The sequence below is a fragment of the Geotrypetes seraphini genome, chromosome 8 (genome assembly GCF_902459505.1).
Source record: "Geotrypetes seraphini chromosome 8, aGeoSer1.1, whole genome shotgun sequence".
NCBI classification, from domain to species: domain Eukaryota; kingdom Metazoa; phylum Chordata; class Amphibia; order Gymnophiona; family Dermophiidae; genus Geotrypetes; species Geotrypetes seraphini.
Window position 1 is genome coordinate 179158277 of NC_047091.1, and position 14086 is coordinate 179172362.

General features: G+C 43.9%; 1 protein-coding gene across 5 annotated transcripts in view; it reads left to right on the forward strand.

Moving 5' to 3' along the window:
- Window positions 1-14086, forward strand: part of LOC117365590 (acyl-CoA dehydrogenase family member 11-like) — a 241193-nt gene that overhangs the window by 59968 nt on the left and 167139 nt on the right. For 4 of the 5 annotated variants that reach the window (XM_033956127.1, XM_033956129.1, XM_033956125.1 and 1 more), the window contains exons 3-5: window positions 5138-5370; window positions 6317-6416; window positions 10692-10827. In XM_033956127.1, the coding sequence (XP_033812018.1) occupies window positions 5138-5370; window positions 6317-6416; window positions 10692-10827 (469 nt within the window). The remainder of the gene's footprint in view (window positions 1-5137; window positions 5371-6316; window positions 6417-10691; window positions 10828-14086) is intronic. The other variant, XM_033956126.1, reaches the window with a different exon arrangement.

Genomic DNA, 14086 nt, shown 5'->3' on the forward strand with positions numbered 1-14086 from the left:
AGCTTTGGCTGACCAATGCATTCCTATATCTAATTTTCTATTTCTGCATTGCAAATACCTAGGCAGGCTCAAGGCGACTTACAAAGAGAAGAGAGAGGGGTAGAGAGGGAGGGGGAGAGTGAGGGGAGGAGAAAAAAGGGGGAAGTTCAAGTGTAGTTAGGTTCTGTTCTGGTCGTTTCAGTGAGGTCATTGATTGGATTATCCCAGGACAAGCAGGCAGCATATTCTCACTGATAGGTGACATCACCGACGGAACCCCGGTACGGACCACTTTTAGAATGTAAAAGTTTGCGATAGCCCGAACCGTGCATGCATGAGTGCCTTCCCGCTTGATGAGGGTGTGCGGTCCTTCAGTTTCTTAGTTTCTGCGGAGCTAAGAAGTTGCGTTTCAATGGTTGAAAAATTTTTCTTTTCACTGCCTTCCCGCTCTTGCGGTTTTCTGACTTTTTAGTCAGTTTCTTCTTTTCTTTTTTTTCTAAGAGAGTCTAGTTGGAATCTTGTACAGTCCTTCCTTGTTTCTTCTGATTATTCTCCTCGAAGGGTTCTCTTCGATTAGTGGAGTTAGGGATTCTCATCCCTTCTTTCTATTGATTTTCAAGTACACCGGAGGATTTGTTTTTTCTGGATCTTAGATCTCTTTTTTCTAGTTGAGCAGTTCTTCAGGACTAGTTTCTCCTTATTCAGACCTCATGGCTTTGCTTCCTGGTTTTCAAGGCAGCCGCCACATGCTTCAATTCATATGGCTTCCAGTCTATACTTTCAGTTCAACTCGGCCGTTGTTCCTACTAGTATAGGTTTTTTCTTTCTTTCGATCTGGCATTTGCTCCAAGATTTTTCATGAGGTGTCTCATTCTGCTGGCTGCATCTATTTGATTACAGGGCCTTCAGGTTTTCCCTTTTCTAAACATCTGGGTTTTTCCCAGCTGTTTTTTTCTTTGAAACTGGTTCACCTACCATCTCAAACCATCTCATTTTCTTTAGGTTTTGAGTTTACATACCCAAATCTATGTCTGTGTTTCATTGGGGTACTCCTTGACACCACTCTTATGAGAGCGTTTCTTCTTTAAGAATACTATCAATCTCTCATCCGTCTGTGTCCGCAGTTTTTTCCTTTTTCAATCCTTTTTTGCCAGACACACGATGGTTATCCTGTTTCTGTTATGCCATGGGTGGGACTACATTTTTGTACTCCTCGGTGGGCTTTTGTTTTTCAGTGGTATCAGGTGAGGGCTCGTCTTTCTCAAAGCATATATATCTTTGATCTGCAGTTGCTTCAATTATGGCTGATCTCCTCTAGTCTATCCGGCGGTCTTCTTTTTTTATTTGTCTCCTCCTTTCATGGTCATCATGACTAATGCCTCTTTCTGCATGGGGGATTCAAATGGACAATCTGCAGCCTCAGGGTCTTTCAACTGCCAAGGAATGGAAATTTCACATCAATTTCCTAATTTTTTGAGTGATGTTTTAGGCCCTCATGGTTTTTTCATCTACTCTGCCCTCAAGTCCTCCTCCCTTACACAGTCAATCCAGTAGTTTTGCATTACATAAATAAGCATGGAGGCTTGGGCTCTCTTCTGTTGTATCAGGAGGCCCTAAGAACATAAGAAGTTGCCTCCGCTGGGGCAGACCAGAGGTCCATCCTGCCCAGCGGTCCGCTCCCGCGGCGGCCCATCAGGCCCACTGCCTGAACAGTGGTCTCTGACTAATTTTGTAATTTACCTCTAATCCTGTCCCTATAACCTTACCTCTACTCCTATCTGTACCCCTCAATCCCTTTGTCCTCCAGGTACCTGTCCAGACCTTCTTTGAAGCCGTGTAGCGTACTTCTGCCTATCACATCCTCCGGCAGCGCGTTCCATGTATCCACCACCCTCTGGGTGAAAAAGAACTTCCTAGCATTTGTTCTAAACCTTTCCCCTACTCTTATGGACTTGAGAGACAACTTGCTATCTGCTCTTGCCACTATTTGTGGGGGTGCAGAATTTCCTAGCAGACAATTTCAGCAGGATTCTTTAACCTTCCGAATGAACTTTCAATTATACAACTCGCCAGTCCATCTTGGCTCACTGGGGCGCTCCACAAGTGGACTTGTTGGTGACTCCTCACAATCACCAGTTGCCCCAGTTTTTGCTCCCTTTTTCGTCTAGCAACGAATACTTTTCTCCCGGATTGGACGAGCATATTTCTATATGCATTCCCTCCACTTCTCCTGTTGAGTTTTTTATTCAAGCTCAAAAGAGAAACAGCCACCAGCTTTTCTTTACTTCATGGTGGCCCAGGCAACATGGGTTCTCCCTTCTTCTTTTAACTCAGTTTTAGGGGAGCCCTTCTTCTAATACTTCCTATTTGATTCACTTCGACTCAGGAATCTTTTTCATTCCAATCTGCATTGGTTTTTCTCGGGCTGCATACATTTCTTTTACATCTTTCTCAGCCCGTTTGTTAATTTCTGGATATCTCCAGGACGCCAGCCACTCAACCATGTTACCATCAAAATTGGTTTAGGTTTTTTTCTTTTTTCTTTTTTTAATCTGCATGTTCCGCCTTCCTAGCCGGTGGAATTGATCTTGGATTATTTTCTTCTTTTGTTTGATTCTAGTCTCAAGTCTATATCTCTCAGACTTCTTTTTAATGCAATTGCATTTTTTCCCTTTGTCAGTCTAGGGTCAACCTCTTTCTGCTTATCCTCTGGTTTCCAGATTCATGACAGGGGTTTTTAATGTGTGTAACCACACTTCATACCTTCCACTGTCATTTGGACTGTAGCCTTTTCCACTGGGTTTCCAGGTTTATGATGGAATTTTTTCCCCTGTGAAACCAACTCTACAGTCTCCTCATGTTGTCTGGGCTTTTTCTGTAGTTCTTTCCAATGTGTTGAAGCTACCATTTGTAACAATGGCATCACCTCTTTTTGAGTTTCTTGCCTGGAAAGTGGTTTTCCTTATTCCTCTCACCTCTGCCAGGAGGGTCGGTGAGTTACAAGCATAAGTAGCAGATTAATCCTTCAGTTTTTCATCATGACAAGGTGGTTCTGTGTACATGTCCAAAGTCTCTTCTACAAATTGTCAATTTTCATCTCTCTCAGTTACTTCTTCTGCCTGTGTTTTTTCCTACACCTCGTTCTCTTACGGGAGAACTTGCTTTGTATACTTTGGAATGTAAGCGGTCAAAGCCGCAGCGATTTTCTCCCTACTTTTTCATTTCTTTTGATCCAACCAAGTTAGGCTATCCTATATTCATGAGAATGATTTTTACCTGGCTGATTGCCTACATCTCGTTCTGCTATACTCAGACTGTACCGACAAGGGGAAATCGTGTCACAGTCCACAGAGTTCGAGTTCTGGCAGCTTTTGCTGTTTTCCTTAACAGCTACATCATTGAGGAACTCTGTAAGCTGCCACCTGGTCCTCAGTTCATTCCTTCACTTCTCACTAATGTCTGGATTTTTTCTCCAGACGGGATGGGCACTTCGGCCATTCTGTATTTCAAATTATATTTTCTTTGGCCAACACTCCCACCATCCCATCTCTATTAGCTTGGAGGTCACCCATCAGTGAGAATATCTCAGCCGCATCTCTCATCATCCAGCACCAGTTATTCTGATGCACCATATTGATCCAGGAGACCACGGTATACAGATTTCATAAGGTTAAAGGTTGACAGCTCTCTTAACTTTTGGGTCAGAGGAGTCTGCGGATGCAGGGGCTACTTTTTATGGAGGATCCCATCTCCTTTGGTCTTATGGTTTAACTCTTGAGAGGTTGTAGCTGAGAAAGAAAAGGGTACCCAGAGAAGGTGATTATGACGTTACTGCAGGTGAAGAAGAGGTCTACCTCATTGGCTTATGCAAGAACTTAAGAGTAGCCTTATTGGATCAGACCAATGGTCCATCTAGCCCAGTAGCCCCATCTTCACAGTGGCCAATCCAAGTCACTAATATCTGGCAAAAACTCAAATAATAGCAACATTCCATGCTACCATGGCTTCCCTCATGTCTATCTCAATAACAGGGCTGCATCTAGAGGTCTTCCTTGGCAGTCCATCAGGAGGATGTTTGGTTTCACGTAAGGCAGTTCTTCTTCACCCAGAGAGTGGAAGAAATCTGAAACGCTCTTTCGGAAGCTGTTATAGGGGAAAACACCCTCCAGGGATTCAAGACAAAGTTAGACAAGTTCTTGCTGAACCAGAATGTACGCAGGTAAGGCTAGACTCAGGGCACTGGTCTTTGCCGTCTGAGTGGACTGCTGGGCACAATGGACCACTGGTCTGACCCAGCAGCGGCAATTCTTATGTTCTTATGTCCCCCTAGGTGGTTCATCTGTCTTTCTTCAAGTCTTAACTTGGTACTCTGAACTGTTAAGAGGGTGCTGTTTGAGCCCTTGGATCAGATCACTTTGAAGGACCTTGAAAGCAGTGTTTCTGGTAGCTATTACCTTGGCCAGGCAGGTGTTGGGGTTAAAGGTGCTCTCATTTAGGGACCCATTCTTCTGCTTTATGAAGGCAAGGATAATAATGATCAGGACAGTTCCATCCTTTTGCTTAAGGTGGTTTCAGTTCTGAAGGCAGGGATTGTCAAATCCTGCATTTCTTGAAGACTGAATATTGACCCCCTGTTGTTTACATAAATATTTTAAACAATTACACAAACTTTTTCATGGCAAAACATATTGTAAAGTTATTTTAAAAAAAACAAAAAAAAAACCATTTCCAAGAAATGAAGCCTTTCGTAACACTAACTTCTTACAGCAACAACCCTATCCAGGAAATGGCAGCATTGGAAATATAACAGGGACTGGAACACCAGCACCTCCTATTGAAAAAAAAGAAAACAAGCTTGACATATGTCAGCTGTGCTGAAATGTTTAACAAGGGCAGAAAACAATTTGAAAACAGAAAGGACAAGATATACACAACAAGGCACACTTTTTTTTTGGCTAACATCTAGAGCAAATGAGGTTCAATGGAAAAAGTAGTGTCTGAAGGCCTGGGAGCCAACTCAATAGGTACTGAGCACCCCTAATATTAAAGTTCTGTTATTATAGCCAGGGAGGAGTAATTTATATTGTGTTTGGCACCCCAATCATTCTGAAATGTTGGTGCTAATGTTTATAGGGTATTTCCTAATTGTACTTTTTAGATGTTTGAAGAGGTGAACCAGCAATTGGAGAGGTTTGGAGCTCGTGTGGTGGACGAGATTGACTATTTGGGACGTGAATGTGAGTTAAGCCTACCACAATTGCAGCAGTATGATGCCTGGGGACAGCGGGTAGACCGAATTATCACTTGCCCAGCTTGGAAGAGGATGAAGGAGATTTCTGCAGAAGAAGGGCTTATTGCTGAAGCTTATGAGAGGAAATACTCTAGCTGGAGGTATATATTTTAAATTCTTTATTCATTTTTCATCTTACAACAAGTGCACAATAATACATCATTTAAAACATTTACAGAACACTTGAATTTCCTTCTATTATCATCGTAAATACATAAATTTTTTCCCTTCCCACCCACCCTCCCCTCAATTATTCCAATCAAAAATAACATATAAATAGTGCAATCTTATTTATTTATTAACCTTTAAATAAAATTTCATACCATATTCCCTCCCTCCAATGTATAAATATACTGTCAGTGGAACATGATGTCTATTCAATACAATAATTTGCCAATGGCCCCCAGATCTTTATAAAATTATTATAATTCCCTTTCTGTACAGCAATTGTTCTTTCCATCTTATAAATGTGACACAATGAATGGCGCCTAGAGGAACGGCTGGAGGGTATTGTGAGGTGTCCCATGCTGGTAAACATTCTCAAATGCTCAGGGAAGTGGAGGAGGAGCAGGGAAGCGGTGCTGCTGGACAGGGGGGGAGGCAAAAGGAAGGGAGAAGGCCTACTCCTGGATAGGGGGAGCAGGGAAGAGGTGCTGCTGGACAGGGGGGAGGTAAAATGAAGAGAGAAGGGCTGCTGCTGAACAGGGGGTGCAGGGAAGGGGTGCTGCTGGACACGGGGGAGCAGGTAAGGGGTGGTGATGGACAGCCAAGGAAAGAGAGAGACAAAGAAAGACAGGCAGACAGAAAGTGGCCAAGGAGAGAGAAAGAAAGAAAGACAGACACACACATCTATTCTAGCACCAGTTAATGTAATGGGCTTAAAGACTAGTAAGCAATAAAATCCTGATTGCATCAATTGTGGCTATTCATTATACTTGCCTCTGACACTATCATGCCTTATTTGAATATTTCTAAAGAAATACTGTTGGTGCATTCTCTTTACCAGAGCTTTTGTTAACTGAGTTATATGTTGTTTTTCTTCTACAGTCGGGTATACCAGGTGTCTAAGATGTATCTGTATGCCCCCTCGAGTGGCTTATTCGCTTCTCCACTTGCCATGACTGATGGAGCAGCTAAAGTTATTGAGGTGAGCACATTTCTGCTTGTTAATTGTACAGGATCTGTACTGTAAGTTTTAGTGCCCTTGTAGGTGCAGCAACTACCACCGTAATGTACCATAAAGTAAAGAAATCATCTGTGGATAAGTATATATGCATATGTTTCCTGGAGCTCTATGTTCAATAAAAGGAGAATCCTTATGATCATTTTGGACTTTGGCTTTAGGTCTATGAGATCCAGAAGTGATCTTAGCCTGCCCGCCCCCAATTTTGAAAATTAGGAAATACAAGAAAAATCCCATATTTCTCTCTTATTAGAGGAACTTTTTCTATAGCTTTGTTCTTATGGATTAGGGAGAGCATTTTTTGAATCTGAATGTCCTGATGTTGAGAATATGAAGTGACTTGGATAGATTTATGGCCTTCTGAGGAATCAAAAGCATCGCTGATTGAGCATGGAATGTGGCTACTATTTGTTTTTTTGCCAGGTACTTGTGATCTGGATTGGCCACTTTGGAAACAGGATACATGGCTATTCGTATGAGAGTTTTCCAGAACCCATGTATCCTAAGATTATGGATGGTTATCTGTCCTGGAAATGTAAAATTCTGCCAGCTACTGCTAGATGTAGACCAGGACACAAAAGTGAACTGGTTATGTTCTTAATTTCTAAAATAAGGGAACTGATTTAAGTTGAGCTAATGTTTGCAAATTTTGAGGGGTCTCTCTCATATCTCAACAGCAGCAAAGCCCTAAAGAGAGAGAAATGCCTAACAGGCATTTGGATCTGTAATACTAATTTTTTTTAACTGTTTATTAAGGAAAGAAACTTGGTTGCAATACAGAACATGTCAATATTAACCCAGATACAATGCATTTGAGCATGTAACATTGCTATGTGCAGAAACAATACAATCAAACATTCCCCATTGCCTTCCTAGCAATTTTGTTGTCTTTTCCCCCACACCTTCATCCCTTATACTCAAATACTAACTCATACAAACTCCCATCTAATCCCTCCTCCCCCCTCCTTCCCTTTCCCAACCCGTGCCAGTGCTCTGATTTTGCAACTGGACTTAAGTAGTGCGTTCGATCTTGTGGACCATGATAAACTATTAGAATGTCTAGATGCTATAGATATACATGGTCAAGTCTTGAAATGGTTTGAGGGTTTTCTTAAATTTAGAACTTATCAAGTGAAACTTAACAATGAGCTCTCAAACAGTTAGAGTAATCCATCCCAGGGTTCTCCTCTGTCTCCACTGCTTTTAATGTTTATTTGGCCTCTTTGGGCAACAGATTATCCCAGTTCAAAATTAAACTATATAGTTATGCTGACTAGAGATTGACACGGTGGTTGTTACCCGCAGCTAGCCGCGGCTAACCCTCCGAAACGGTGACAAAAAAGGTCACTGCAAGTATGGGGACAAGGCCATTCACCGCCCCGTGGAGCAGTGAATGGCCTTGTCTCCGCAGGTAAAGGAATGAGCACGCGCGGTGAACGAGTGTGCGGCCGGCAGTCCCCTCTCTCCTGCCGGCCGTGCATCTCCCTCCCTCCCTTTCCCTTACCTTCTCTTTGTGGTGATTTCTATAAGGCTATGCGTTGTATTGAAGCCAGAGCCTTGAAGTTGCATCGCATGTGGCTGCTGGAAAAGTCTCCTCTGATGCAACTTCCTGTTTCCGGTTGCATTGGAGGACACTTTCCAGCAGCCAATGCGACGCGACTTCAAGGCTCCGGCTGCAATACAAGCATAGCCTTATAGAAATCGCCATGAAGGTAAGGGGAAGAGAGAGAGGGAGATGCATTGCTGGCCGGCAGGAGGGAGCTGCTGGACCGCGCGGAGGGTGCTGGGGGTGGGGGGATGGAGAGGAAAAGATGCTGAAGCAGCCTGAAGGGAACTGGGGAAGAAAGAGAGGGAAGAAGACACTGGGAAATGGGGAAGAGAGAGTGGGGAGAAGACGCTGGAAAATGGGGAAGAGAGAGTAGGGAGAAGACGCTGAAGGGAATGGGGAAAAGAGAGTGGGGAGAAGACGCTGGAAGGGAAGAAGACAGAGATGCCAGACTATGGGGGAGCGGAGGGAAGAAGATGGGTGCCAGACCAATTGGGGGGGAGGGTGAAGGGAGAGGCACAGTAACAGAGCAAATAGAAGGCGCAGAGAGAAGACAGACAGTGGATGGAAGGAATTGAATGAGAAGGAATGAGGGAAGCTTTAGCTTCCATAGAGTTGAGAAGCCTTTTTTAATCAATAGCTCAGTGTGCGCCTCAAGAGTAAGGTGACGGTCCAGGGTAACTCCCAGAATTTTTATGGAGTGGACAATAGGATAGACTTGTCCATTCAAGGAAATTGAAGAGTCTTTGAGTTTGTCATTCGGGCTAGCTAGGAAGAATTTGTTTTTTTCTGAGTTGAGTTTCAGTTTGAATTGGGCCATCCATTGATCGATTTGTTTTAATATGAATGCCAGGTGGATCTTTGTCTTAGGGTATAGGTTTATTAGGGGAAAAACTAAAGTGATGTCATCTGCATAATTGTAAAATTTTACTTTTAAGCTTTGCAGTAGGTTCCCCAATGGGGCTAAGTAGATGTTAAATAGAGTAGGGGAAAGGGGGGAACCTTGTGGGACTCCACAAGAGTTGACCCAGCAATAGGAATGATCATTGTCACTGTAAACCTGGTATGAGTGTTTCCTTAAAAAACCCTGGAACCATTTCAGGACATTACCCAAGAGGCCAATGGACTCCAGACATTCGAGAAGGATGTCATGATCGACTAGGTCGAAAGCGTTACTTAAGTCGAATTGCAGGACAATAGCGCTTGTACCCTGACTGAATAAGCTGTGGAGGGAATCTAATAGAGAGGCAATAACTGTTTCCGTGCTAAACCCAGGATGAAAACCTGACTGGTTGTCGTGCAGTATGTTAAATTTATCCAGGTTGGCTACTAAATCCTGGTTAACCAGGCCTTCCATCAGCTTTATAGACTGTAAAGAAGCATTGGCCTTACTTCCCAACTACTGGTAATGGACTTAGGCCCAGATTCTCTAAATGGAGCTGGTTTTTAAGGCACCGGTAGGCACCCAAACTCAGTAAAAAAGAAAAAAAAATGCCATTGAAATGACATTTTTAACTGAGTTTCAAGGTGCCTAAATAATCAGCGCCATAATCGCCACTATGGCCTGGCTAATGCCGGAAGTGGTGTTAGGTGGCCTAAAGTGCCTACGTAGGCACGATTCATGACAAAGATAGGTGCCGGAAATGTAGGCCTGAAAAACCCTGGCCTATATTTCTGGCACCTATCTTTCCCAGAGGCACAATTCTCTATATGGCGCGGTCGTGTGATTGACATGTGATCGGTAGCCACTTTTTTGTTGGCCGCTGACAATGGCGCCATTTATAGAATCTGGGCCTTACTGTCTACGAAATGGGTGGCATTGGAGAGTTGTAATTAGAATTGAGATCTGTGGTTAGGGGGCCAGGAGCTTTGCATAAGTATTCAGTTTCTGAATACATTGGTGCATATATTCCACCATATATGCAATGTGTGACCTAAGCATTGGTGAGTTGCAATGTGTGACCTAAGCATTGCAGCTTGAATTAAATTTTTCTACATGTGGTCTAATAAATTATTTTTTTTATTTAAGTACCTGTATATTTAAGAATGCCTGATTTTTATTTTATTTTTTTTTTAGTATTGCTGTGCATTGATATTCTAGCAGTAAGTGATGGACTGGTAATACTACTATATCTTTCAGTGAAGGGAGAGGAGTAAGGTTATTTTCACCCAGCAGACCAAATAGATCTGTACTAGGATTCCTTTTGTATTGCATTGGGTGGACATCTTTTTAATGGAGAGCGTACGCCTAAGGTTTTTCTCCTTGTAGTCACTGGGGAGAGGTCAAATAGAAAGCTAGGAGAGGTAGCCCTTACTGACTTTTGGACAGTCTGAAAATTGAGAAATAACAGGTGAAATAGGACATTAAAGTTTCATGACTGTCATTCATAGAATAATCTTTGCAAGGTACAGTAACAAGTGGCGATAGGACAATTGTTTAGTATCAAGTATCAGTGACTAAATGTGCTGAGTGGAAGATGTGGGATGAGAATTTAATTTAATTTATATTTTCTTTTAAGTACTCTGAGAACATGCACTAAAAATGCAACTGGTGGTAGCTTGGGAAATGCGGAGATGTGGGACTTTCCATATATGCCTCTGTCCTGCAGTGTTGGGATGATTTTTTCCTCACTTATGTGGCCGAATCATCCTACTTGTTAATGGAAAAATTGTAGATATCTAATTTTTCACAGAATCTCTGTCTTTTCAAGTCTCTGGATATCTCTGGGCCACCAGCAGAGGCCTACAGCCATCTTACCTCCCGTGATCCCAAACAGTTTTGGACATCTGGCCAGTGGATGACAGAGCGTAAAGGAGGCTCTGACGTTGGTATGTATTTTGCATTTTCAGAATTACCCTTACAGATTACCCTGTGACTAGTCTTAATTTTTTTATATTGATGGAAATTTAACAACTGCGCTGAAGAACGTGGGCTAATGTATCAAAAAGAGTAAGTATTATAAACAAAAAACGTCTTTCATCCTAGGACAAGCAGCATAATACTCTCTCATTTGGGTGATGTCATTTACAGAACCCGGTATGGACACTACCAAGTGCACTGTCTCTCTTTAAATCTTCAGGCAGTGCCCATACAGTGCATGTGCAGGGGCTCTGGATGGCTGGGCAGAGGCTCCGGGGGGGGGGGGGCAGGCAGGGGTTCTGAGGAGCTGGGCAGGAGCTGGGGGGCCTGGGCAGGGGCTCCAGGGGGGAAAGGGGCATGGGGTGGGGTGTTGGGGGGCTAGGCAGGAGAATCGGGGAGCTGGGCAGGGGCTCAAAGGGATTGGAAAGGGCTCTAATGGCTGGGCGGGGGCTATGGGGGGAGCTCTGGTGAGCCGGTCAGGGGTTTCAAGGGGGGGCCGAGGGACTCTAGGGGGCTTGGTAGAGGCTCTAGGGGGGAGAGTGGCTCTGGTGGGTTGGGCAGGGGCTCCAAGGGGGGAGGGGCTCCGAGGGGTCAGTTAAGAGCTCCATGGAGCCTGGCAGGGGCTCCAATGGGGGGAAGAGGGGCTCCATTGGGCCAATCATGGACTCTGAGAGGGAGAGAGGGATTCCGGTGGGCAGGGTTTTGAGGGGGAAAGAGAGGGGATCCGGTGGGCTAGGCAGGGCAGGTGCTCTTAGGGGAGGGAGGAATGGGGCTCTGGTGGCTAAGCAGGATGTTCCGAGAATGGTGGAGAGAAACATAGAAACATGATGGCATCCATTTGAGGGGAGTTGAATGCCCTCCCAAACACAATGGTCAATCATCATGTTAGAACTGCGGGCCATTCATTTGGCTCAGGTACAATTGCAGAGGACTCTGGACTCCAAGCAGTTGGAGTCTTCTCTGACAATGCGACAGTAGTGGCGTCTGTCAATCGCCAGGGAGAAACCAAAAGTGTATCTCTGGCAAAGGTAGCTCACCTGTCTTTCTCTGGATGGAGTGTCATCTCCAAGTGCTCTTGGCAGCACATGTAGCGGGAGTCGACCATATTCAAGCAAACTTCCTCAGCAGATGAACCTCGGATCCGAGCAAGTGGGTGCCCAACCATTATGTGGCACTGGGGTTGGCCTTATTTTGACCTAATGGAAACAGTGAAGAACTTGAAAGCAGTCCAATTCTTCAGTTGAAGATCTGAGCCTAGAAGCGAGGGCCTGGACACTCTAGTCCAGCCTTGGCCGCAGGGAGTTCTGCTGTATGTTTTTCCTCCCTGGCCCATGATAGGCTGAACAACAAAAAAAAATCAAATGGTAACCTATTAGCAAAATAAATAAAAATTAGAGACCATTTTCAAAAAATCAAAAATGAACACCAATTCTAGATTTACTCATTAGATCATGACACTTGATTACATTAATTTATTTAGCGATAATCGATTTAAATTTTATGGGGACAAGCCTCAGACTTAGGAGTACATCTTCCCATACTGGGACTTCTTCAAGAGAAGAAAGATGAATTATTCTCTTGCCTCCTTATAACATCACCAGCTTAATCCCCACCAAATTAGTTAATTCATTAATTATTAATCAGCTAACTTATTTTTAAACTGCCTCAATCTTCTTATATAGATACTTACAAATTTTATTTCCACTATTTAAATAATTTAAATTTTTTAAAAAAATATATATTAAAAAACTTCATACTCTCACTTTTATGTTGAAGTGTTTTTATTGAAAAGCTTAAATACAATCGAACATGTCAAAACAGCAAAAATACACAGTTCAAATGCAACCTAACCCCACCCACCCATCCCCTCACAATCTGAACATTCCAACTTTCAGAGGTCATGGCTGATCAAGGGTTCAAGAGATGGCTACGAGCAGTAGGAGTTAAAGCGAGCCAAAAAGGCTCCCAAATGTGACAAAACAAACGTCCCTGTGGGGTATACAAGGAAGTCAATGAAAGACGCTCCATAGAAGCTTGTTGTATCATAAGAGAATGCCAATGAGACAATGTTGGGGGATCAGGTACAATCCAGCAATGCAATATTGTCTTTTTCCCCAGCAAAACAGCAAGTTCCAAAAACCCTCAAAACCCCTTTGGTGATACACGAGGCATACGCTCCAAGGTGAAGAGCAACTCAGGACTACTAGTATAGCCATATTGCCACATGTGAGCAATGTGGCGTCGCAACTGATTCCAAAAATCCTGGACCAATGCAGTGTTCTCCCCAGAAATTTTTTCCAGCCGGGTGGCACAAAAAAGTAGCTGGGTGGGTCAGGATGGGGAAATTTGGTGGTGTAGATTTGGTGCTATGCAAATTACCCCTCCCTGCTTATGGAGAAGGAGTAGGAGCGGGGAAGAGGGTTGGCGCACAGCCTGGAACACTATGAAAATTACCCCTCCCTGCTCACAGTGAAGGAGTAGGGCAGGGTTGTCCAACCTTTTGGCTTCCCTGGGCCGCATTAGATGAAAAAAAAATTTCTGGGGCCACACAAACACTAACACTAGCTGATGAGCAAAAAAAAAAGGATGAGCAGGTCCCAAATTTGCAATCACTAATATAGAAGATGTATGCATCTACTATAATAAAACTCTAAGCGCACATGCGCACTTCAAACTTCGTGATCCCTGCGTCCATAATCCGTAGATCCGTGCCAGTAGAACGAGCCTGTGGCGGCGGAGTTTGTGACCACGGACACAAGGAGGCGGAGAACATGCCGGCGACTCCCCCCTCCCACCCTCACTCACTCTAAGAGGTAGTAAATCTATTCATTCGCGTCTGCCCTCCTCTTCAAAGCAGCCTGCTGAGGATCGCCGGCCGGCTGTAGCGAACCTCGCAAGCCGCTCTCCACCTCGGTAACACGTTCCCTTTGACGCGATCCCACCCCTCCTCTGATGTAAGTGGCAGCTTGAGGATATTGCCATTGGCAGCAAAGCTTGGAGATTTTTGGTCGTCATACTGGAGGAAGATGTCTTCAGGTGGCAGGGCTTGGGGATTCCCAATAGCTCTAGTATTTGTAAATTGCACTCAGGCGGGGAGAAACTTTGGTGCCTATCCACTAATTTTGGGCTTCAGTCCCTCCCCTAAATCAGCTGTATATGACTACGCCACTGAACACAAAAATAATTGTGATACACATATCCCAAAGCTAACATATTCCAGTTAATAAA